Source organism: Cyprinus carpio, chromosome B25 (genome assembly GCF_018340385.1).
Source record: "Cyprinus carpio isolate SPL01 chromosome B25, ASM1834038v1, whole genome shotgun sequence".
NCBI classification, from domain to species: Eukaryota; Metazoa; Chordata; class Actinopteri; order Cypriniformes; family Cyprinidae; genus Cyprinus; species Cyprinus carpio.
This window is the reverse complement of record NC_056621.1, coordinates 1,903,451-1,929,950: the sequence shown is the minus strand read 5'-3', so window position 1 is coordinate 1,929,950 and position 26,500 is coordinate 1,903,451. Positions and strand designations below refer to the sequence as shown.

General features: G+C 31.7%; 2 protein-coding genes and 1 pseudogene across 2 annotated transcripts in view; 1 reads left to right on the top strand and 2 right to left on the bottom strand.

Moving 5' to 3' along the window:
* The window catches only part of LOC109051038, a 49,894-nt pseudogene extending 44,214 nt beyond the window's left edge, over nucleotides 1–5,680 (bottom strand).
* myo9ab (myosin IXAb) overlaps nucleotides 1–26,500 on the top strand; it is a 709,890-nt gene that overhangs the window by 461,885 nt on the left and 221,505 nt on the right.
* Nucleotides 11,886–16,641, bottom strand: LOC122142427 (spatacsin-like). The gene is made up of 6 exons (XM_042753081.1): nucleotides 16,493–16,641; nucleotides 16,239–16,404; nucleotides 15,195–15,406; nucleotides 15,012–15,120; nucleotides 13,746–13,905; nucleotides 11,886–12,286 (listed from the first exon to the last, which is right to left on the bottom strand). Exons 1-6 carry the CDS (start codon nucleotides 16,584–16,586, stop codon nucleotides 11,993–11,995), a joined length of 1,035 nt encoding a protein of 344 aa, XP_042609015.1. The 5' UTR covers nucleotides 16,587–16,641; the 3' UTR covers nucleotides 11,886–11,992.

The window sequence follows — 26,500 nt, the reverse complement described above, 5'->3', positions numbered from 1 at the left end:
GCAAGACAGAAGCGGATGAAGAAAATAAAGATAAAAAAGGAAGGGAAAAAGAATAAAAAGGAAGAAGAGGGAGAATAGAAAAAAGAGGAAGTAGAACGAGAGAAAAAAAGCTCAAAGAGAAAAAAGAGAAAGGAAAACCAATAAAGAAAAAGAAATAGAAGAGAAAAAAATGTAAAGAAAGAAATAAAAAGAAGAAAAGAAAAAAGAGAGAAGTAGGAGAAAAAGAAGTCTAAAAAAGCGAGTAAAGAGAAAAAGAATTAAAAAATAAAAAGATATAAAAGAGAAAAAAGAAAGAAAATAAAAAAATAAAAGAGAAGATAAGAAGGGAAATAGGAAGAGTAAGAGAGAAGAGAAGAGATAGAAAGAAAGAAGCGACGGTAGAAAAAAGAAGAGAAGTAATAGAAGAAAAAAAAGAAATAAAAAAAGGAAAAGATAAAAGCGAGAGGGGAAGAGAGATAAAAGTAGAGAGAAAAATAAGAAAAAAAAAAAGAAAGAGAAAAAGAGAAGAAAAGAGAAAAAAAAGGAAGTTAAAAATAAAAGAAGGATAAGACGAAGACAAAAGAAAATAGAAAAAACAGAAGAATCTAGAAAAGAAGAAGAGAGAAAGAAAAGAAGAATAGAAGAAATAGAAGATTAGAAAAAGTAGAAGAAAATTGAAAGAAATAGAGAGAAGAGAGGAGGGGAAAGAAGAGAAAGAAGAGGAGAAGAAGATAAAAGGAGTAAAAGGAAGTAGAAAGGAGAGGAAAGGGAGAAGAAAAGAGGAGAAGAAAGAGGCAAAAAGCAGAAGAGATAAAGAAAGAAGAGAAACGAGAAGAGGAAAGAATAAGAGAGAAAGAAGAGAAAGAAGAAAGAGAAAAAAAGGTAACGATAGTAAGAAGATAAAAAAAAAAGAGAGAAAGTATAAGAAGAAAGAGGAAAGTAGAAAGTAAAGAAGAAAAGAAGAACAAAAAAAGAGGAAGGGAAGAAGAAAAAAAGAAGGTAGAAAAGAAAAAGATAGACAGAATCAGAAGGGAAGAAAAAGATTAGAATAAGAAAGAGGAAAAAGAATAATATAAGAAAAAAGTACAGAGAAAAACGAATATCAGAGTAGGAACGAAATTAACCGACCAAATTTTAAAAAAATGAATTAAAAAAGGGAGAAGAAACAAAAGAGAAGAATACAAAATAGAATAAATAAAAAACAACAAGGAAAATCAAAAAAAAAAGAAAAACAAAAAAAGAAGTAAAAAGAACGTAAAAAACAAATACAGAATTCAAAACAAATACACAAAAACAAAAAAAAAAAAAATAAAGACAAAAAAAAAAAATACAACAAAAAAAAAAATGATACAAAAAAAGGAAAAAGAAATACCAAATAAATCGAAAAAATAAACATATAATATAGAATAAAAGAATAAACAAAATAACCAACAAAATAGATACAAACAAAGATACGAAAACACAAGAACAAACGGAAAAAAGAAACAAAATGAAAGAACGAGAGAAAAAAAAGAGACGAAATACAAAAAAAAAAGAAAATATACAACAAAAAAAAAGAAGGAATAATGAAGAAAATGGAGAAAAAAAAGTAAAAACAACAGTGCGCACCAAGGAAACAAAACAAGAATAAAAAAAACAAATACAAAAATAGGAAAAAAATTAAAGAAAGATAATCATAAAGAACCAAAAAAGACCACAGCCAACTGAAAAACAACTCGAGGAAAAAAGAAAAAAAAAAAAAGATAAACACTGGCCCACTAGAAATAAAAAAACAAAAACGATATAGAATAAGGAAAACCGAACAAATCAAGATAAAAAAAAACAAGAAAAAAATAAGAATAGTATAACACAAAAAATAAAAAAACCTAATAAAAAAGACATTTCTACCCTTAGAACTAAGAAACAGGGACACTTGAAAATGCGTATTCAAGCCTTCCAGATATGGACGTAATATCATGATTGGACAAGTAATAAAAACAAAAAATAAAAAAAATAAAATAAATAAAAAAATACCAATAAAAAACATTAAATAAAAAAACAAAACAATAAAATAATATAAAAACTTTAACAAAAAATAGTAACGAAAACTAATCCAAACTGGATTAAAAAACTACAACTACAGTAGCAAATTAAAGACAGTGCAATACAGAATCAAATACAAATAAGACTAATAAAGATAAAAAAATGTACTAATAAAATTCATTATTGTTAACTACCGTAAAAACAAAATAAAATGAAAAAAAAAAAAAAACAAAAAAATATAAAATAATAAACTCTAACCTAATCAAAAATAATAAAAAAAAAAAAATAATGGTAAATAAATAGAATCCAGCAAAAAAAATAAAAAAAAAAAATTAAATGGTCCTGTACTGCACGGCAAATAAGGCTCTGAAATAAAAACGGTCGGATAAAAAAAAATAAAAAAAAAAAAAAAAAAATATAAATTATCCAAAAAAAAATGGCCAAAAAAAATAACGTATAACTCCCGTTAAAAAAAAAAATAAATAAAAAAATATAAAAAGTTAAAACAAAACAAATATAAAAGAAAGACAAAAGTCCCAAAAAAAAAGCGCAGCCCGGAAAATCATAAAAAATTAAAAAGAAATAAAAAAACAAATAAAAATATCTGTTAAAAAAACAATCCTAAAAATACAAGTTTTCAACAAAAAATAAATTGGTAAATAACCAATGTCGGGCTTAAAAAAAAATGATAAAAAAAAATATAATAAAAAACAAAAAAGAAAATCCAAAAAAAAATTGATTAAAAAAAAGAAAAAAAAAAAAATAAAAGAAAAAAAAAAAAAAAATAAAAACAAAAAAAGAACCACAAATTAAAAAAAAATAAATATTTTAAAAAAAATAATAAAAAATAAAAAAAAAAAAATATACAAAAAAAAAAACAAAAATAAAATTCTAAAAGAATAAAAAAAAAAATAAAAAAAAAAAAAAAAAAAAAGTAAAAAACCTTCATTCAAAATCAAAAAAAAAAAAACACAAAAACAAAAAAAAAACATAAATAAAAAAAAAAAATATTCGCATGAAAGAACCAAAAAATTATATAATTAAAAAAAAGAAAAATAAAATGTCTTAAGAAAAAAAAAAAAAAACATAAAAAAAAAAAGAAAACATAATAAATAAAACAATGAACTAAAATACAAATAAAATATAAAAATTAAAACAAGTTAAAACTAAAAACTTAACTTACTGAAAACTTATAGACATAAAACTAACAACAACAAAAACAACAAAATTATATAAACTTTAAAATTTTACTAAAACTAAAACTAAACAAAATTAAAATGAAAACTGTGAAATATATCAAATGTTAAATAATACATAAAACGTAATTAAAGGAAAAACAGAGAACCGAAAACTTAAATTAAAATGAAAAAAATTAAATTAAAATACGAAAAGTCAAAACAATAACAATATAAACAAACAGAAAATATTTTTAATATTTTATTTAAATTTAGGTCTTAATTATTTAAATATTTACATTTTTTAAATGAAAACAGAAATTATAAAATTAAAATGAAAACAAAAGACAAATATAAATTTAAAATGAAAATAAAATATCAAATCAAATCAAATGAAAACAGAAAAAGTGAAAATAAAATGAAAACAAATAAAAAAAAATCTAATTCAAATATAACAAAATTAACACGATATCAAATGAACGAAAATACCTACAGCTTCTAAAAAATAAAAATCAATGAATCAGAATCCCCTTCCACTCTTTTAGTGTCGCCTATTTTATAAAAAGAACAGTAACCGCATAATACCCGGAGGAACTGAAGCTGATTCTCACCGTTTTTCTCCCTCGTGACCGAGGCGAGCCAAGCCTCCACACAGCGGTGGGACGATGCGGGCGACGGCGTCGGGCTGCAGGCCCTGAACTGCATGAAGGCCTGACGCGCTTATAGACTGTCCCCGCTGCGAGAGCAAACCTTTCCTCAGAAACCGCCTCGGGCTCCTCCGGCGAGATCTCAGCGAACGAGCAACTTGCAGCTCCTGCACCCACAACCACACACACACCCGAGGTCACGCGTCGCTTCACACACTCAACGCTGCATGCTGTGACCCTGCACCACGCAATACAGTCGAGAGATCAGCTCTCCAGTTTGTTGAGGAGGACAATATTTGGCTGAGATACAACTATTTGAAAATCTGGAATCTGAGGGTGCAAAAAAAATTAAAATACTGAGAAAATCATCTTTAAAGTTGTTCAAATGAGGTTTTTTCTTAGCAATGCATATTACTAATCACCTTAGTTTGAATGCATTACGTAAGAAATTTTACAACATATCTTCTGTACTGCTCTTTACTTAATACCTCATGATTTTTTTTGTCATAAAAAGAGAAATGTAGAATTTTGGACCCTTACGAATGAATTGTATTGCTATTTCCTACAAATATACCCGTGCTACTTATGACTGCTTTCCTGTTGCTGCAGAGGTGTCCCGTTCGACAGATGTTAGTCACCCGACACCTTCGAGAGCTCTCGTAGAGGCTCAGCACTTGTTTGCAGTAACTCTTGGTCCTCTGCAATCACTGATCCACCAGATGTTTGAGCTTAACCAGAACCCTGATCGCCGGCGACGTCATGCACCTACCACGAACGACGACAATGGCTGCCTCATGCTAGTAGCTTCAGAGAGACGAGTCCTGACGTTATCAACACCACTGAAAAAACAAAATCGCAAGCTAAAAGACAATTCACACACTTCACACATATTCTATTGAAACAAAAAAATTAGGATTATATTATGAGTAAATACACAATTACTGTATACATGTTTTGCGTTTTGATTAAGATGTATCATTTTCCCGGTAGATTTTTTTCAATTAAAGAAAATTCGACCATTTTCCAACTAATAAAACATAAATAAATCAATAATGGGATTAATACTGGCCACAACATTTTGTTAAGCTTATAAACATGCTTTTTATACATAAAGCAAAAAAAAAGAAAATAGAAATAATTGGACACTATGAAAACTGTGCATATATTTTTAAGGATATGTTTCAGCAGCAATTAAAATGACGAAAATTCAGCCTTTGCATCACCAGGAATAAATTACACTCTTAAAATATGATGAACACCTACAAATAACTCCTTTAAATTGTATTAATATCTCGCAACATCCGGATTTTTATGGTATTTTTCGGTCAAATAAAAGTAACCCTGATGACCATAAAAACACCTTACAACTCCTGTTTTGTGAAAGCGTGCATAGTAATATTAAAGCGAAAATCCCCTCCAAGAAGCCTTGGTTTTACAGTGATTAACAACAGCTAAGGCATGCTGTTAGGCACGGAAGCTCACGGGATTATTGCTTTTTATAAAACGTTTATTTCCCCGACAATGAGTAAGGTTTCAACAAATAAAGTGTACTGATATTAATAAAAAACAGTATTCTTCCACCAAGACAATGTATTCCTCAGAAGCCGAAAGCGCAACACCACAGAAGTAAATCAGTGAAAGCCGACGACTTCACATGAATGGCAAACCGCGTCCGTTTCCTCTTCCATCAGGCTGGGAAGCTCAGGGCCGTCAGCTTCTCCTACCGCCAGAACCACATACCTCTGGTGTACCAGCCACACGCCTCTGTGAAACAACCCGAAATACCTGCAGCTCGCGACTGGCCCTCGCTCTCAATAGCCCCCCTCGCTCCAGCAGCTTCGCCACCAGAGCGGCCATAGCCTCGCGCTCGTCCCTTGTACAGCACGCCCTCGTTCCTCTTTTGTCCGCGCGGAGCCCGGACAACGCTCAACATGAACCTACCGGGTCCATCGCCGGGCCATCCTGGAGAAGTGAGAACTCCCTTGAGGAGGCTCTGGAAGGAGTCCTGGGACAGGCTCCGGGGCGCGAACAGACCTCTGACGCTCCAGAACGCCGTGGTGAAACGCACAGCCAGACGGATACGCCTCTGCCACTGACGCTTCTCCGCGGGCAGACGCCAGACGTGAGCGGAGGATCACACAGAGAGACAGCCGTGACCCGCCAGACCCAGCAGCAAGACAGCGCTCCCTCGCGATGACCCCACCTCCGGACCTGAACTCCCGTGCGTCTCCTGAAGGATAACACACCATCAGTGCTGCTCAAAACCGCTGGCTGATCGTAAAATACAATAATCATCATAATAACAACAACCAGTTTTATTGTTATCACTACTACCTACTCTACAGATAATTAATTTTACCAAAAAAAAAACAAAAAATCAAACACAACATTAATCATAGTAATATTTCCACCTTACAATAATATCTAACACTTAACAAAATGTTATTATTATTACTAACTGTTGCTAAAATTGTTATTACCATAACAAATAATAATAATAATAATAATGATATTACCAAAACATCAAATAAAATAACTGCTAATGCAAGATTTCACTGTAAAATAAACATCTAACACTTAAGAAAATAATAATAATAATAATTTATTATTACAAAAAAACGAACAAAAAAATTACCAATGTAAGATCCACTGTAAATAATATCTTCACGTAACCAAATGGATTATTATTATTATTTACAACTGTGCTAAAATTATTATTACCAACAACAAATAATAATAATAATAATAATACCAAAAACTCAAATAAAATAACTGCTATGCAATATTTCGCTGTAACATAAACAGCACACTAGAAAAAATAATAATAATTTCTTATTATTACCAAAAACATCTACCAAAAAATTAACCAAGTTAGATTTCAACTGTAAAATAGATATCTTACACTTACATGTTACGATATTACTATATGTTCTAAAATAATTATTATACTAATAATAATAATGATAATCATAATATAAATAATAATAATTGATAATTGTCAAACATAAAATAAAATAATTCTAATGCACGATTTTCGCTGTAAAACAAACATCAAATCAACACTTAAGAAATAATAATATAATAATAATAATAAGAAGATAATAATACTTAAATAATAATAATAATATAATATCTTTATTACCAAAATCAAACACATTAATTACCAATGTAGATTCAACTAAAATCATTTTTTATGACTGTTGAAAATGTATTTAAGCAAGGTTTTGAGGTGAAAACAAAGGAGAGCGGACAGAAAGCCTGACCTCAGCCTGAGTCAGGAAGAACTGAGAGGCGGCCTCGGGCTGGACGCGGTCCGTCTCCAGCTGCTCGTGGCATCTTCTCCAGAAGGACAGCCGCGTCTCCTGTCTCTCCCACTGACGCTTCTGCCGATGAGCGCACAGATCTCGCTGCAGCTGCCAGAAAAACAGGAAGGAAGCTCCTCACTTAGCACTTCTGCAGCAGCTTATAATGTTCATAAAGACCAACTTCTGCTTCTGGAGGTCTTTTTTTTATAAATTTAGGGATTCACAATTTCACCACAAACCTGTGATTATATATCAATTTGTCTCAATTAATTTCAAAAGTGAAACCACTGAGCTTTTATTTTGGCAGAAAACCACAGGGCATCAAACGATACATTTCTATAATTAAAATGTGATAAATCGCAGCAAGCCAAATTGTGATCTCAGCCCTACATACATAATTCTGCAAATTATGGCATGATTTTTAAGTGATTTTAGTCACAATAAAATGATCACGTTGAACAGTTTCATGTTTCACAGGAAGCTTTATTTAATGCAGATGCAGCTGAATGACAAGCAAACTGATTGCTGTTTTATTTGTGTATTTTCTTCGTTCTTGCACAGATTTATGGGAAAAGTAGTTTGGTTGCACAATCCTATACTACCTCAAATAAGAGCTAAAGGAGGTATTTTATGACTAGATTTATTGCTATTCCTCATCAGGAGTAGATAAAACGTCATTATTATTTAATTATCCCAGATTTGCTGTAAACTGTGGCGGTCGCTCACCTCATTAATGATCAGGCAGTCGAGGGGCAGCTCGGCCAGCTGTGCGACGGTCCTGGCCTGCGTGAAGAGGCCGAGGTCCTGCAGCTGCTGCATGATGGTCCTGCACTCGTCCTGCAGGCCGGCGCTGGAGTAATGGTCCAGCAGACACGCAGACAGCGGCACAGGAGTGTCTGAACAGCACCTGACTCCGCTGACTCAGCTTTCCTGAAGTCAGACCTGCACCACGGAGGAAGAATATCACTGGGCTTTAAGTGGTGCTCTCCAGAGAAGTCTCCTTCTGCTCACCGATGGCTGCATTTACAAACAGTAAAAACTTGTAGGAAGTGAACTATTATTACAACTGAATCTCTTAAAATATACATTCTCTTTTTCATATTCATGTTATATTGCGGTTTTTTCACTTATTAACATTTTGCTGTTTCGTTTGAATTTAAATTTTGCATTTTTTAAGTATTTGCTGTTTCATTGTATTTAATATCATTTTTTTATATTTGTCCTGTTTCATTTAAATTTACATATTTCATGTTTATTAAAATATTTTTTATATTTCTGTTTTCATTTAAATTTAATACATGTTTTCATGTTTTAAAATTTTTAACATTTTCTGTTTTTCATTTTAATTTAATATTTTAATTTTTTATATTTTTCGGTTTTCTTTTAAAATTTTATATTTTCAGTTTTTTAATTTTGGGGTAATATTTTCTTTTTTCAGTTTAAGTTTACTATTTTTGTTTTTTAATATGTTTCTGGTTTTCCTTTTTATTACATATTTTTGGTTTTCCATTTGTTAATATTTTTCTTGTTTTCATTTTAATTAAATAGTTTTGGGAATTTTTCATTTTTTTAAATATGTCCTGCATGCACTTTAAATTTTTTTTATCTTCATTTTTTTTCAATTTCATATTTTCATTATTTTCATTATTTCATAGTTTTGGTTTTTTCATTTTTTAAATATTTCCTTTTTTCATTAAATTTAATAAGTTTCGTTTTTTTTAATATTTTCTGTTTGCATTTTTTTTAATATTTTATATTTGCATTGATAATTTAATATTTAGTTTTTTTTAATACTTTTCTGTTTTTAATTTTAATGTTATATTTTAGTGTTTTTTTTATAACATTTTCTGTTTTTACCCATTTTAATTTTATATATTTTCGTTTTAAAGAGTCAACTTTTTCAGTAAAAACCACTGTTTTTTTTTTTTTTTAAAATAATAAAATAAAAAACAAAAGTTTTAGTTTTTTCTCACTGCTGTACCGAAACCATACCGAACAGTGACATCAAAACCGAGGTACGTACCGAACCGTACAATGTTTGTGTACCATAACACCCCTACTATATATTTCCTGTAATAGTTTTATTTTATTTATGTTTTTTTTCATTAATTATGTTTATTTGAATTTTTAGTACTTCCGCTTAAACTGAATTTTAAAAATTGGAAGTTTTGCCTTGGCAACTAGCTAAAGTAAAAGTAAGTCTTTAGTTTAATTGTGTTTAAATTTCAATAATAATCATTTTAATAATTTAACATTTTTTTATGGTTTACTTTTAGCTTTACGAAACCATAACCGAAAATTCATGTCAAATATAGCACTTGTCCATTTACCAAAACGCGTTCTATGTTTCAATTATGTTACATATACTACTGTTCAATAGTCTGGGGGTTAATAAACTTATTTATTGAAATAATAATCAGAACGTTTCCTTGAGCAGCAAAGCTCAGATTTGAATGATTTCGAAGGATCAGGTTACTCTGAAGACTGGAGTAATGATAGCCTGAACTGACTAGCTAAAAGTAATATAACTGCATATTGTGTTTTATTTTCGTTGCTGTACATTTCAAAAAAGTCAATTTAAATTGTAATAATATTTCACTATTTTTATTCTATTTTTAATATGAACACAGCCTTTGTGAACAGAAAAGACTTCTTTCAAAAACATTTAAAAATCCTAATTATTCCAAACTTTTTTTTTCTTCCCAGTGCTGAATGTGGACCTCAAAAAATGAAATGGTTCAGAGCTTCAAATCGAGAGTCGGCCGTTTGGTTGAGCAGAGCGGCTCCATATCCCACCAGCAGGGAGCGTCAGCAGCAGAGCAGCTCGTACTGAGTCCTGCTCTGCTTCAGGAGCGTCAGCAGCAGAACCCTAGAGCCTGGGGCTTCGACCCCACTGGACGGCTTGCAACGTCTGAGCTCAGCACCACGCTGCTGCTTCCGCCAACTACACACACACACACACGGGCAGGGGTCCCCACAGAAACCAACCCATATGGGAGGGGAGAGTAAGTCCTGAAGTGAAGCTAGAGAGAGTTACACGTGAGCAAACACTTCCTGGAAGTCCAGCAGCTTGTCTTTGGCTCGCTGATAATTGCTTGTAGTCCGAGGCAAGACTCATACATGGTGCAGCATGTAATCCAGCGGAGACTCCCCCTGCGAGAAAAGACAGAACGAGCATAGAAGTAATTTTACACACTTTCCATTTCAAAAGCGATTTTTTTTTTTTAAGAAATTAATACTTTTTATTCCTTAAGGGATGCACTGGGTAGGTCAAAAAGTGGACAGTAAAAGGCATTCATGACTGTTAATTTACGTTGCTTGTTTCAAATTACTGCTGTTCTTTAACTTGAATTTCTTAAAGAATGAAAGAAATAAAAGGTATCAGGGTTTTTTCACAAAAATATTCAGCAGCAAAACTGTTTTCAGTCTTTGAGGAAAGACATTACACCACAATAAACACGAAACAACATCAGTGTTAATATTAATTAAACTAAAATTATTAAAATCATTTTCATTCACTGAAAAAAGCTGAAAATTAATATTAGAAACTCATTAAACTTACATGAAAATTTTAAATTAAACCGAAATAAAATAGTTTGTTGAAGTACTAAAATTAAATAAAATTTTCAAAAAATAAGTTTAATGAACTTTTAATAAAAGTTCAAAATATCAAAAAATACTAATAATACTAAATATTAATTATACTAAAATAACACTGAACATATGTAAAAAAAAGTAACATGAACATCTGCAAATTTTAATTATCTTTTAAAAGCTTGGGGAAATTTGAAAAGTAATAAAACGAGTAATTACAAATCTAAAAGCAAGAAATAAAATAATTATAAGATTTATAAATATAAATGAAAGCCAAACAGAATTTTTTTTAAAATAAAAATTACAAAAACACATTACATTACTAAAATGTAATATATAAATTATATATTATATATAATACTAAAATAACACTGAACTATATATTTATGTAAAAAAGTAATATGGACACCTGAAAAAAAAATCAATTACCTTAAAAAATTTAACTTCTACTACATACATATAAAATTAAAACAAAACCAAATAAAATACATTCCAAAAAAAGTACACAAATCACAAAAAAAAAACAAAACCAAAAAAAAAACAAAAAAAAAAAATGTAAACAAAAAAAAAAAAATAACAAAAAGTATAAATATTAAAATATAATAATCTATAGTTTAATAGAAGCTATATAGTAATAAACATTAAATATAATAATATATTGTCGCAATAATAAGCGTGTAGATGATGGAAAAATATCATGCACGCTAAAATTGTTGTGCAGGCAAAAGAAAACTCTGCGTCTTTAAAACTGATCTGAGATCTGCTCTGCATTTTCGAACAGACCAGCGAGTTTCAGAATAGAGACGCTCCTCGTCCAATCCGAGAAACCTCTTACCACCCCTCTGAAACAGCTGGAATCCACGAATCAGAGGGCCTGATCTTGGCTCCTGCACAGCGATCGTCTTCCACAAGACGGAGAGATCGTGGAGAGTTCCACACACCGTGATGGGAAGCGAGGCTCTCCTGGAAGTGGGGCGGTGGCTTCCTGAGTGGACATCATCACCGACAGACCCATGGGATCCACACGCAGAACACCACAGCAGCTCGGGCGGCCTGTCAATCAAACCACACACACACAGACACACACACAAATTTTAATTCAGATGTAACCCTGTTTGTAATCGTTAACATTTATAATAAGCAACTGTAATTTAATTACACAATTTTTCTCAGTAACTGTAACTGATTACGATAACATTTATTTTGTAATTAAATTAATGTAGCTAGTTACTTCCCAACACTGTGAGTATGGGATCGGTGCATCCCTGGTTTACGTCGGAGCACAGACCTGATGGCAGGCCGCCAGCACGGACAGAGCAGGACTGCGCTGACGGACCGCTTCGGACAGCAGGAACCTCCAGGGACTGGGCTTCTCCTGGCTCTCCAGCAGCACCTGGAACAGCTCTCTGGGGGGCTCGGGGCTCTCGTGATCTGGGGGAGGCGTGAGCGGCAGCTCCCTTGATCCTCCAGAGCCTGATGGGAGCTGCTCGGGATGAAGATCTTGGAAAGCCAGAGAAATGTGCGACTGCAGAGCCGGACAGAAACTGGCCGCCAGAGATCTGACCTGGACCAACCAACAAAAGTATATGAAGTTGTGATGTGATGTAAAAACATCTGTGAACCTTCTGTTCATTTGATTTTTCTACTTAAAAAGAAATAAAGAGAAATGGTTTGATTTTCATTTTTGTTTGTTTGTTTTGTTTAACCCTTAAATGCCCAGCTTGGGTCTTCAGCGCCTCTGGATGTCATTCACTACCCTTTTGTATTGTTAAAAAACTAATATAAATAAATCAGAGAAAATGATTTGTACATACATGCTCCAAACGTTGGAACTTCAGATCGCGGATCATTCAATTCACGAAATGACCCACTAGTTCACCGTTCTGTTGTCCCAATCTTTGGGAAGAAATGATTCTCGATACCCGACGTTCTGATAAAAATCAAATGGAAAGATGGAAACATTGTGTATTATGATTGAGTTTGTAGCTTAATTATAAAAATCAAATGGAAAGATGGAAACATTGTGTATTATGATTGAGTTTGTAGCTTAATTCACCATATTTTATATAACCTGACCACTGCAGTTCAGTTGGTGACAGTTCAAGAGGAAATCAGTTTAAAGTATCCAGTCATCTGATGCCTATTTTAGTGACAAATGTTACATTTATCAGTATATATTGTAATACATTTTTGAGAAATGATTGTTGTGTCTAATTATATCAGTCTTTATAGAGTGACTAGTCAATGTAAAAAGAGCAAATGGGAGAAGCAGATGACCACAAAACAGCAGAACAACATAAAGTCAAAGAGGGTAAACTATCATTCAGCTGGACTGTGCTTGTGTGCTTTAAACAGTTCGGCAACCGTATATGTTCTTACTCTGCACATGTATCACATGTGCACCACTGAAAGTGAAATTACAACAGCAGTTATATATACATACATATATTTAATTGTTTAATCAAAATTATGGCAAGGGAAAATACAGTAGTCGCTATATATTGGTAAGGACATGTACTGAGGTTCCCTACTAAATTATACACCCTTGTAATGATAAGTTACCTGTGAGGTTTTTTCTTAAAATAGGCCTATCTGAAAAAAAAAAAAAAAAAAACATACAGGATAATATATCAAAAAAAGGGGTTTTAAATGTTCACCCCATATTATAATAAATAAAACAAAATAATAATAAATAATAATAATAATAAATAAAAAATAAATGAATACATATAATAACATTGTAGCCACAAATAAATTTAATATGTTTATTATATATATATTTAGAAAATAAAAAATAAATAAAAAGTTTTAATCCATTTAAAATAAATGTAATATTTTTTCTATATTTGAAAAAAAAAAAAAATCCTACATATTTAAAAATAATAACAATAAATTTAAAAAAATCCCATTAAATAATCTTTTAAAATCATTTTTAAATTTTTAATTGTTTTTTTAAAATGAAAAAAAAAAAAAGGCTGTGATCAAATACTTAATCAATCACAAGACTCGTGTAGCGGACACACCTGCTGTAGCGGGTAATTGTGCAGCTGTACAAACAGCAGGAAGTTGAGCCACTGTCCGTCACGAGCGCAGTCCTGTGGGAACGCAGGGCTTAGAGGAAGAGCGTGCAGGTGACAGAACTGGACAGGAAGTGCCCACTCCTGCGCCGCCTCATACGACGATCTGATAAAACACAGAACCAGACACAAAATTATTTAAACTTAAAATAAATCAATAAATAAAAACGAAAAATATATGCAACAACTTTATATCCTTTATATAAAGTTTTAGTTTGCATTTTCATCTGGCGTGAAGAAAATGTGAAGGGTGAAGAAAATTCAGTTAAATGTCACATTTTTACTCATTTCCAATCAGCCTGTTATTTTGTTAAGTTTAATTAAAAGAAACTACAGGAAATAAATGACATAAAAATAAGTTACATAAAAATAAATATTTCCTTGTGTGAATTAGGGACAGAATGACAAGAAAATAAAAAAAGAACAAGTTTATTCTATAAACGTTTAAAATGTAATTTCCACCTGAGAACAAACAATGATTTGGGACGTGATGGAAATTACATTTATTCTTGAAAACAACAACAAACAAACAGTAGAATTCAATATATTCATTAACTAACGAAAAGTAAAAAGATATAAAAAATTTTTCAATATTTTAATTAAAAAAAAAAAAAAATTTCTCTCATTACAATGTTTTTAATATTTTTCTATATTAAGTAAAATTAATCCATGTCCCTCAAGGCATCCAAGGTGTATATGACTTTCTTCTTTCAGATGAATCCAAATGGAGTTTTATTAAAAATGATCCTGGCTCTTTCAAGCGTTAGAAAGGGAGAAAACGTTAGAAATAGTTAAAAAAAGTCCAAAAGACTTCAAAAATAAAAAATACGCAAAATAAATAAAACCATCCTCAAACAAAACCATGCCTCAAACGAATACATCCTTGAATGAAGACCTCCTGTAGAGAATCCATGTGTTTTATAAGAAAAATTCATCCATATCTAAAACATTATAAAATCATTTACCTACGATAGAAAAAGAACAATAAAACCCATATCAAAAAAAGAAGAGAAGAAATCATACACACCTAGGATGCTTAGAAGGTGAGTAAAACACGGGCTAATTTTCATTTTTGGGTAAACTAACCCTTTAAATTCCATATTAGGAAAAAAAAAACATTTTACTCATTAAAATGTATTTTCTCCCGCGCATATTAATAAAAAAAAACAAAATGAAAAAATTCCCCAATATGATTTGCTGCAGAACACTGACCGACAGACGCCTTTCTTCTCCAGAGCGTCTCTGACTGCCGCCTCCAGATGAACCAGCAGCTCCTGAGCGCTTCGTTTCTCACCGCTGACCAGCTTGCCGGCCTTCTCCACTGGAACAGAGAGAGAAGTCAGCGAGAGCTCTCAAACAAAGCCGAGCCGTGACTGAGTGCAGTGCTATGGGTACCGAGCGTCTGCCGCAGTGAAGCGGCGTCTCTGTGGTCCTCGCAGGTCTGAGTCCAGAGTCTGAGGACGAGGTTCAGCACACAGAGATCCACCCTCAGCTTGAGGCTACACACACCCAGCAGCTCGCAGAAACACACACACGCCGCCGACACACACACGCTGCTGAAGTTCAACAGGCCTAACGAGTACGCCTGATCCGCAGCCAGAGACACCCTGAAACCACACAAAATTACATTGCATTATTATACATACATGTTTATTTTTTTTTGTAATTTGTGATAATAATTAGTGTGCATATATTTATTTTTTTCAAAATGTAATATTAATACTTAATTTAATTAATGATTTAGAAATCTTTATATTACTATTATCATTATTATTTAAATTAATGATTATTATTTTTATATTTATTCTATAAATAAAAAAAAAGTTTTCATTCTATGTTTAATCCCATTTTAGTTCTATAAATAAAACATTTTTGGTAGTTTTTGGAAATTAATTTCCAAAATGTAATAATTTATTTATTTATTATAAATGTGTGCATGTGTGTATATACACACACATATATATATATCCCATAAATAAAATTAGAATTATATTTAATATACAATTTATATAACATTTATTTATATTTACTTTATATGCATTAATTGTACATATTTTTTAGTTTTTCTGGAAATTAATTTTCAGAGTTAATTAATTTTCACAATATTTTAAAGAGCATATACATGCACTTTATATTTTTTTTCAAAAATTGTATTTATTTATTAAAAAAATATTTTACATATTCTGCATAATTTACATATTCTTAGTAACTTTTTATTTTTATATATTCTTACGTTTTATGAGTATAATTGCATCATTAAATATGTTATATATAATTTTATAGTTTATATTTTTCAGATTATAGTTTATTGAGAGTTTAAACCGATTTAAAGAATTTAAATTGAAACAGCCGACTCATTTTGTAGTTTGAGCTGTCAGCTGTGGCAGTAAGCTCGTGTTTGTGTGTTATTGTGACAGTGTCACTGAGAGCTGGACTCACTGGAGCTTCACGTTGCTGCAGTCGAGGAGCTGCTGCGTGAGGAAAACCCCGAATGCGAACGCTGGCCGGCCGTGACTCAGGTAATACAGGAAGTCCAGATTCTCGACGACGGCGAACTTACTGACGAGCTGAGAGCTGGAGAAGTGCGGCGGCTCGCTGGACGCTTCTGGAAAACATCAGCAAACCCACACTTCTGTCATTAAAACCAGGAGCATCTCTCACAATTTCCTCACAGTATCGTGTAAAGCTCCTACCGCTGCCGCCTGTGGTGTTGGCCGACTGCCATCCGAACAGTCTGGAGGGATCCAGAGGATGCAAAGCCTGCCGATGGAAAAGCACACAATGCATTAAACTCCTGCTGTTATCTCTGACTCTCCGTCTGTAAACCCTGTCACCATCTCACAACACACAGCATCAGTCTGCTGCATGAGATTTACATGCTGTTGCATGTTTGTCTGACTCTATGTTAAATAAACCATTGAATCTTTGGGTTCTAGACCATCAAAATCCAAATGAAAAGTGAAAATACCTGTAATTAAGTGAAATGAAGCGAACACACACTAACTTACCCTCACTCACTCACACACACACACACACACACACACACACACACACACACACACACACACACACACACACTCGCTCTCACGATCTCATTCATGCACACACATTTAAAATAATTTCTACTTTATATGCTTCTGTACTTTCTAGAAATCATTAACATTTTCAAAAAATCGTATTGATCCTCAGATATCTATTTATTTAACTTGATATATTTTTCACATATATTTGTATATATTAATTGCATAAATATTTAGTTATGTTTCTAGAAATTAATTTCAAGTGTTAATTATTTTCCAGATTGTATTTATTACACTGGGTCTATACATACATGCACTCCATAAATTATTAGCTTAAATAAATACTTATTAATAAAATAAATAATAATAATTATATATTTACAGTTTTGTACTCTTTTATATATTAATTCCATAAATATTGGGTAGTTGGGCTTATTTTCTGGAAAATAATTTCAAGAATTAATTATTTTCCACTATACTTTATTATAGTGTGCATATGCGCACTTTTAATAAAATTTTAAGATTTTTAATACGTACTAATACTTAATATATTTTATAAAATTAATTCACATCCATTTTTATATATTCTACAAACGTCTGGTTATTTTACTAGAAACTAATTTCAAGAATTTATTTTCACAATGTGCATCTATACATTCTATAAATTATTAACATTTTTTAGAAATGTATTGATGCTTAAATATTTAATTTTATAGAATTGTTCACACATACTTTTAGATATTAATTCTATAAATTTTTAATTATTTTCAGAAAATTAATTTCAAGAATTAACGAAAATTAAATAATTTCCAGTGAATTTATTAGAGTGTCTATACATATATGCACTATTATGAATTATTGACCATTTTAAATGTATTAATACTTATACATTTTACTTTTTATTAATTGTACATATTCTTGTACATGTACTTTTATATATTAATTCTATATGTATTTTGTTAATTTACTGAAGGTTAATAAAAAAAAAAAATCCACTATTTTTAAAATAAGTTACTTTTATTTATTTATATATATATATATATATATATATGGAATCTCCTCCTCCTCCTCCTCTATATTTACAATATAGTATGTATGCAGATAGATGAATGGATTTATTTTATATTAATAACAATAATAAGTTAAGTTCTAATTATTTCCAGAAACTTAATGAAATATATACGGTTACACCAATACAAAATCACTTCATAACCATCACATCCTAACAATAAGAGGATGTACTTCCCAGACGCAAGCAATCTGAGAAGCACTGAATCTGATTTCAGTGGAGTGTAAGACATTCGATATCTGTTTCCAAAATATTGCTAAAATCTGCGACACCGAATTTTATATACACATAAAAATAATCAGATAATAAATAAATAAAAACACAGTACATACACGCTTGCAGCGGTAAACCCACACACAGATGGACTCCATACGTCTTTCAAATACTTTCGTGCCATCACCAACACAAACGCTGCTGTGTCCTGATCATTTACACTAATGAACATTAACTTCATCTCATGCAGAAATGCTTTCAGAGCATCTTCAGCTCGAATCACGTTTAAACAATAATGTGTCTGAGCACTTTAACAGCAGAAGATGTAATCATGATGAACCACTTATTTACACTTATGAAATGAGTTTCAATTCTTAAATTAATTTGCAGATTATATTAATCTATTGTTATATTATTTTTTATATATACTATATATATATATATAATTATATATATATATATATATATATTATATATATATATATATATATAATTATATTATATATATAAATAAATTGTAATGTGTGTGTTTATTTTTCAGGAATGAAATAATTATTATAAGAAAAATATAATGCAGAATTTCTATCAATAAATAAAAAAAAATAATATATATAGTGTGTAAATAATTTTCATGCTTTTATACAGTAATTTTATATACATTTGTTTATATTTTGTATTTCTAGATATATATAAATTTGGTAATTTTGGTTATAAAATTGAAAAAAAAAATTTTTTAAATGAAAACTATAAATAAATAAACAAAAATAATGAAAAAATAAATGCACTTAAGCACAAGTGATACAAAGTAAGTATATTCATCTACTGCAAAATATTCCCAATTTTTCCAAACAAAATTGGCCTCACATTATTCAAAGTCATTAAATTAAGGTCACGAATTGTAATTATGCAAATAAAATCACTTAATTAAGTGTAAGTGGCAAGTAAATAATATGCCACTTCTGCCAAACAGAAATTTTCAAAACAATTTTGGCCAAACATATTCAAAAGTTCTATAAAGATAAAGTCATAGAAAGATTTTAAACTGTAATCATGCAAATAAAAGTACTTAATTATGTGTAAATGATATATATATATATATATGAATGAACATCTCATGCCTCATGTTTCACGCAGCATTTGATGTAGCTCAGAGTGTCCACAGCTCGTCAGTTCACCAACGTTACAGAAGAACATTTCACAAAACATTACACTAGGCTATAAAGCCTACTCATTACACTTCACTTTACCTGCTAGTGATGTCTTAATCTTCTAATATATATTTAAATAAACCTTTTATGAAACAGGTTATGACAGCCACTGTGTTAATGATTATATTTCAACAACAATTAGAAATTGTAGCCTAGTATTTAACTTAGAGTGCAATTTACATGTTTGCATACAATTTTTTAAATTTGAGTGTTGATTATTATAGTTAAAAATAAATAGTAATTTAAATTTACGTTTGGTCTGTAATTGTAAAGGGCTCCCTAAGTTTAGAGCAGAAGCTGAGATAGGTTTTTAGGCCCTATGACTTTTTTTTTATTATATTGAATTTATGAGGTAGATTTAAAGAAAATTTATTATAAATTTAATTCTTTAAAGAAAGAGCAACATTGTGCAGTAAAACATTGTTTTAAAAAAACAAAACAAAAAAATTAGTGTTAGTTAAATTTTCCTCACAGGATTATAAACATTTAAGAATAAAATCGAAATTACACATATTTAATTAAATTTAAAATAATAATAATAGAATAAATAACGTTGCTAAATAAATACAAATAATATATACAAACATTTTTTAGTTAAATTTATTTATTTTAATCGGTGAAAAAGAATATACTTTTTTTTTTATATATCAGTAAGGATATTTAATATATTACTTCCCAGAACACTAAGCAAATGATTAATCGTGATTAATCACATTCAAAATAAAAGTTGTTGTTTACATAATATATGTATGTGTACTGTGTATATTTATTATGTATATATAAATACAAACACAGGCACGTATTATATTTTAAAAATATTAATATGTATTTACATGCATATTAAATGATATTATTTATACATTTATTTAATATATAAACATAACATATTTTTCTTAAATATATACATGCATGCCTTTCTTTTATATATACATAATAAAATATACACAGACCCCACATATTATTAAACAAACACTTGTATTTTAGAATGTGATGAATTGTTTGAGAGCACTAGCTGTGACTGTAAGGAATGCAGCAGGTACCTGCAGGATGGTGGTAGAGGGACACTATTCGCAGCCGCGGGCCCTCTGAGGGAACAGGGCCGTTCTGAGTTTGGGATACGCGCCGATGGGCCATTCGCCAGCAGCTGCGGAGTCGACTCTGCTCAGCGGAGTCCTGGGGACCGCCTTCCTGCCCTCGTGCGCACGGGTGGGTGGGCCTGCCAACAACACACACAACATCACACGGAGAAGACACTCTCGGTTTGAGAATAAAAAGACTTCATGTAACTGAGGTGGGACAGGAATAGGGATGGGCGGATCATTCACCTCAAATCAAAAACCTCGATTCATCGAACCTTACATTACGATTACTTTATTTCATTCATTTATATTTTTTGTAGTTCATTAAAGGTTTGCACTGTAAATACACTCAACTTTTAAGATGTGATTGTTTTTTTTTTTTTAAATGAAAGACTGCATTTCTTCTATCTTTTGTTTTTTGCGCCAAAAAAAAAAAAAAAAAAAAATGAATAGTCACGTCAAAAAGTAGAAAATACCAAGAATCCTCTTAGAAACAAAATACATTTAAATATTGTCATGTCAAAAAGAAGAAGAGACAATATTTGTGTGTTGCCCCCTGGCAACACACAGAAGTAAACAAAGGTGTATGTTTGTAGTGTAATGTACAACAGCTTTGAACGCGGCTCAGCCAATCAGAATCAAGGACCGGAACTCTATGCTTTATAAATGTAAATAGAACACTGCATGAACAGAGAAAGAACAGGCAACATCTCAGTGATCTTGGAAACACAAGAATTCAAAAGCAAAGTTGCCATGCCAACCTGCCTACTGTAAACAAAAGCTGGGCTACGCTTGTCCACGCTGCTCCGGGGTCTTCTGATTGGTCCGTCCTGCTTTAGTGACTGGACTTCTTCTTTCTAACGCGCCCAGTCATGTGCTAGAACGTTGTTTTTAAGGCGAAGAAGTCATGGACCTTTTCACATTTTCCGGGTTTCTCAGCAAGCCTTATTTTGGACTGTCTTCATAGTTGTGTTAACTTGAAGATGACAGTGGGGAATGGCTTTGAGAACACCGCAAATATATATAGTGCATCCTCCATTGGTGCTCAAACAACAGCAGAAGAAAAACTGACACCAATAGTGTTTTCAGCGACTTCAATAAAGGGAACAAAGCGAGGAGAGACTGCGTATTCTGATAAAGAGGAGAACAAGTGTGCAAATTTAACCGTCCCTCCCACAGACGACTGCATAGAAAGTGGTCATCACAGTCTTGTTGAAAAAAAAAAAAAATAGGTTCCTTTAATACATTTACAGACATTCAGCAGAAGCGACTTACAAATGAGGACAATGGAAGTAATAAAAATCAACAAAAGAGCAACGATACGCAAGCAGATACGCTTTAACAGGATATAAAAAAAAACGAAAACATGGGAAAACTCTGTCGGTTCGAGGTTCTGAATTGGTTTTGATTTCTTTTTGGATGAATGGTCCAGCCCTATAGGACAGAAGCAGAAGGACCTGGTCGATGCCGCCCGGTCTGAACATGATGGTGCCGGACAGGGCGAGCAGACTGTGACCCTCCATAAACATGCTGCTGATGGTGGCCTTGACTCCCGGGCAGCAGAACCTGCGCACGCCGTCAGACTGGCCCCGAACGACCCGCTCCGGCTCTGAAACACCCCACACACAACGCGCACACAAGCTCTGAAACACCAGGAACTGAAGCCTCGCTTCACATTACTATTTCCACAGTCACATAAACAACGACGCTCACCTTTAAGGTCTCTGGTGATCTTCTCTCGTAATTTCAGCATCCATTCTCACAAACCAGGGGAAAGGACTCTCAAACAGGTTTCTGTCGGTCAGGATCGGGCAGTTCCCGGGCGTTTAACCTGAACAACCAATGAGATGAAGGAGAGACGTACGCGGAGGACGGACAATACCATTCTATTCATCTCTGGAAAAGAGCTCATAAAAAAAAATAAAAACCATCAAGAGTTATACAAATAAATAAAAAATAAAAAAAAGATACTAAAAAAAAATGGACAAAAGGTACAACTTTTGGGTCCCCTTTCCTAAAATTAGTGACTCAATAACTAATATGAATAAAAAAAAAAATTCAAATTATAAAAATTAAATAAACAAAAATAAATAAAACAAAACAATTACAAACTAAAACATGAAGAAATTAACAACATAATTATGTAGCACTGTATTTCTGTACAAAACTCTTCAAAAAAATGAATATGAATAATCCATCCCTCTAAAACAAATAAAGGAAACTCAAAGATATATAGTAATAAGTTAAAATAATAATTTAAAAATTAATAAGTAAATCAAAATAATGATAAGTAAATCAAAATAATTACATAATAAAAATATAAAAGAAATGTAAAATAAGTGTATGAATAAATATAACATAATGTTATAGAATTATAAGTTTTTAAAAAAACCTAATTAACTCCAAATACAGAACATTCAAAATTGTAAGTCAATCATCAACATGAGATATAAAAAATAGAATAAAAATAAGTACATTAATATAATACAATATACAAAATAAATTTTATATGGAAAAGAGCTTCATATACAAAACTTAATAACATTTAATACAAACATATTAAAACATGTAATCAAACACAAAGAATTATTTAATATTAATATTATAAATTGGTCTATACCTAATATTAAAATAATAGTATAAATGAGATACGTAAGAAGTAAAAGCTATAAACAAAATATGAATAAATAAACAAATACAATTAATTAACATTTTAGTATAAGTACATACACACACTTACAAGTTAATACAAATTATGATATTTGTAGTTCATGTTCACAGTTCATTAACGAATATTAACGTTAATATTTTTACCATTGGTATCTGAGGTGCTATGTGTGGTTTTCAACTGTGATTATGGAGATTTAAATGAATGCCCACTATAGAAGCCCAATGAAAATCCCAGAATAATTACATTTAACCATATAAAAATGAAGTTGCTACAATGTTTACAGATGTTACAGATTTTGATAATGAACAGAAATCTACATCTGCATCCTAACACAAGTTACTATCCAATGTGTTCATTTGTAACAAGACAATAAAGTAAGTATTAATAGGAATAGTCTCAAGCAACCACAAGCCTGTTTTCTTTGATTTTGAAACAATGTCACTCATCAGAATGTGCATAAAACTAAGAAATTAAATTTGTCTGGTTTCAACAAAACTTTCACTTTGGATCAGAAATATCTGGCTTTAATGTCGAAATAAATAAAGCCTTTGAACATTCTATCGTAGAGTAATTAGGGATATCTGCACCTGTAGTGCTCCAGGTACAGTAGGAGCATGTACTGCAGGTGCTGTTCTCCAGACAGTGCAGGACGATAGCGCTGGTGAAACTCCGGCTCCTGTGGAACAGGAGGATCCTTCCCATGATGGGCATATGAAATGCCTCCGGCATTGACCCAGTCGCGCATAGTCAACTGCTGGAAGTCCCTCTATCTCTGAATGCAACAAAACAGGCCCTGACTGAGACAACAAAATACAGAGCTAACATCAGTGGCATGGAGGTCAAAATCAATCGATGCAATCGTGAATCGAGAACTGATTGTCTGTGATTTTTTCCCGAGTGTTCACGCGATTCTTAGTTTTGAACAGCAGATGGCGCTGCATGCTTTAGAAACGGCTGTGCTCTGCTTGTGTCCGAATTCTTACACACACTTGATCCTAAAATAATCATTCATAAAATTCGAACAGGTTGAAAATCGCGAAATTTACAAGGGTTGTTTACAATCGAATTAAAAGCAATTCTGAGGCCCGAGGTAAATTAACAGAGGCTCAGCCGAAGCACAAGGCTCTTTTCTTTACATGATGCATTAGAGTTGTGCTGGATAAAAAACTAGATGTAGGAAGCGCCATCTGCGTAGTTTTTAAAAAACTGAGCTCATTGAATCGAGTTCCAGACTTTGGAGAGAACGAGTCGAATTACTGTCATTGATTTAATCATCGATCAGCCCTGGGTCAAACGTGACCCTGGAGCACAAAAGCAAGTCTTAAGTCGCCGCTGGGGATATTTGTAGCAATAGACAACATCGACAGTATTTGTTTGGGTCAAGGAATTATCCAGTTTTCTTTTATGACCAAAAATCATTGTGGATATTAAGTAAAGATCATGTTCCATGTAAGATATTTGTATAATCTTTCCTCCTACTGTAGAATATATCAAAACTTAAATAATTTTTTTGAGATTAGCTAATATGCATTGCTAAGAACCTTCATGATGGAACAACTTTAAATGGATGATTTTCTCAATATTTAGATTTTTTTTGCTCCCTCAGATATCAACAGATTTCAAATAGTTGTATCTCAGACAAATATTTCCTCCTACTAACAAACTGTACATCAATGGCGCGATTAATTTATTCAGGCTTTTCAGATGAGTGAATAAATCTCAATTTCAAAAGAATTGACTCCTTGTGAGCCTTGGTTTTTGTGCTCCACGGTCACACAACACTAATCATGCTTCGAGTCTCTCGGATGTGTCTGATGTATTATGCAGTGAAATGTGAGGCTCTCTGACGGGCGAGCGGTAGGATCTGATCACGCAGGTAGCGGTCCGCAAGGACGGCGCGGTGGTTGATGGTGTTGCTGGACGCGAGAATGCGACAGGCTGCTGAGCTGGGGGGGCGCAGGTCCCGTGCGGTCTTGGGGCATGAAACCCAACGCCGAGGCTCGGACAACATCATGATATTGAGGAGGGTGAGATAGACCACTTTGTGGTAGAACAGAGGCATCCCACGAACCCTCACCTCCCCTTGGAATCCGTCACACCCACAACAACACAACACATTCTTTCATTAAAAAACCATCTAACCAAAAAAAGCCACATTCTGCAAAACTGCTTCGTCTTATTTCAACTTATGTATTTAAAGCTCTTTATTTATACAAGCTTATCTTTCATGTGGAAATTAAGAATGGAAAACATTTTTTATTTTTTTTTTAAACAAAACCAAATGTGTAATTTTTTTTTTTTTTTATTTTTTATTTTTTTATCCCGCAAAATAAAACCAGAAATATTAATTGACATTTTCCATAAAACTGGATAAGTCTTGACAGGTTTATGATCCTATGGAATCTGATAGCTGATTAAACAACAATAGTCTTTTTAAGTAAATAAAATGAATTAAATAATAATAAATAAATAATAAAAATAGTAAGTAATTTGTAAATTGTCTTTCATTTTAAAAATTGTAATTAATTCATTTTAATTAATTTTATAATCTGCCTTAATTTTTTAAGTCCTCCGTAATTTTTTAATTTTTTTTTTTACAAAATGTTCACAATATGAAAAAAAGTGCAAAAAAAAAAAAAAAAAAGTGTCAATAGCCACAGAAACCCTTCATTACTTGAATTAAGGTTATAAAATTATAAATTTTAAAGCACAGCCACCACAAGATTTTAGCGCCTCTTCTAACTTCGAGATCGTTCTGAGATTAAATACAGATTTATTTAGTTTAACAGCTATGATACTGTTTTTTAAATAAAATATTTGCATAGCTATGACAGAAAACACCAGCATCTAACAACGCCTTGGAAAAAAACTGTTAATCTTATAAAAATAAAGCATATACATAAACAAATAAAACAGATATTGAATAAGCATGTGTCCTGTTCTGTGTCCTAAACTCCTGAAACATTGATGTCACTGCAATTTATCAAAGAAATCTAATAAATCTGTATGTGTAAGTGCTGCTCGAAATCATTAACATTTTCTCGTTTAATTACACATTTTTTTCAATAACTGTTTATGGTTACATTTATTTTGCAATTAAATTACGTGTAACTAGTTATTCCCCAACACTGTAAGTAATGCAATTAGTTACTTTTTTAGGGAATAACTCATTATTGTAACACATTACTTTTAAAAGTAACTTTATAAAGCAGAGTGTTCCGCTCCTTGATTCTGATTGGCTGAGCCGCATTCAAAGCGGTTTTAAATAACACTACAAACATACACCTTTGTTTACTTCTGTGTGTTGCTCGGCAACCACTTTGTTGGAACCACAACTGTTTCTGAGGAACTACATTGTTTGGTGGAAGAATACTGTTTTTATTAATATCATTACACTTTATTTGCTGTTTTATTTTGTGAAACCTTACTACATATCTGGAA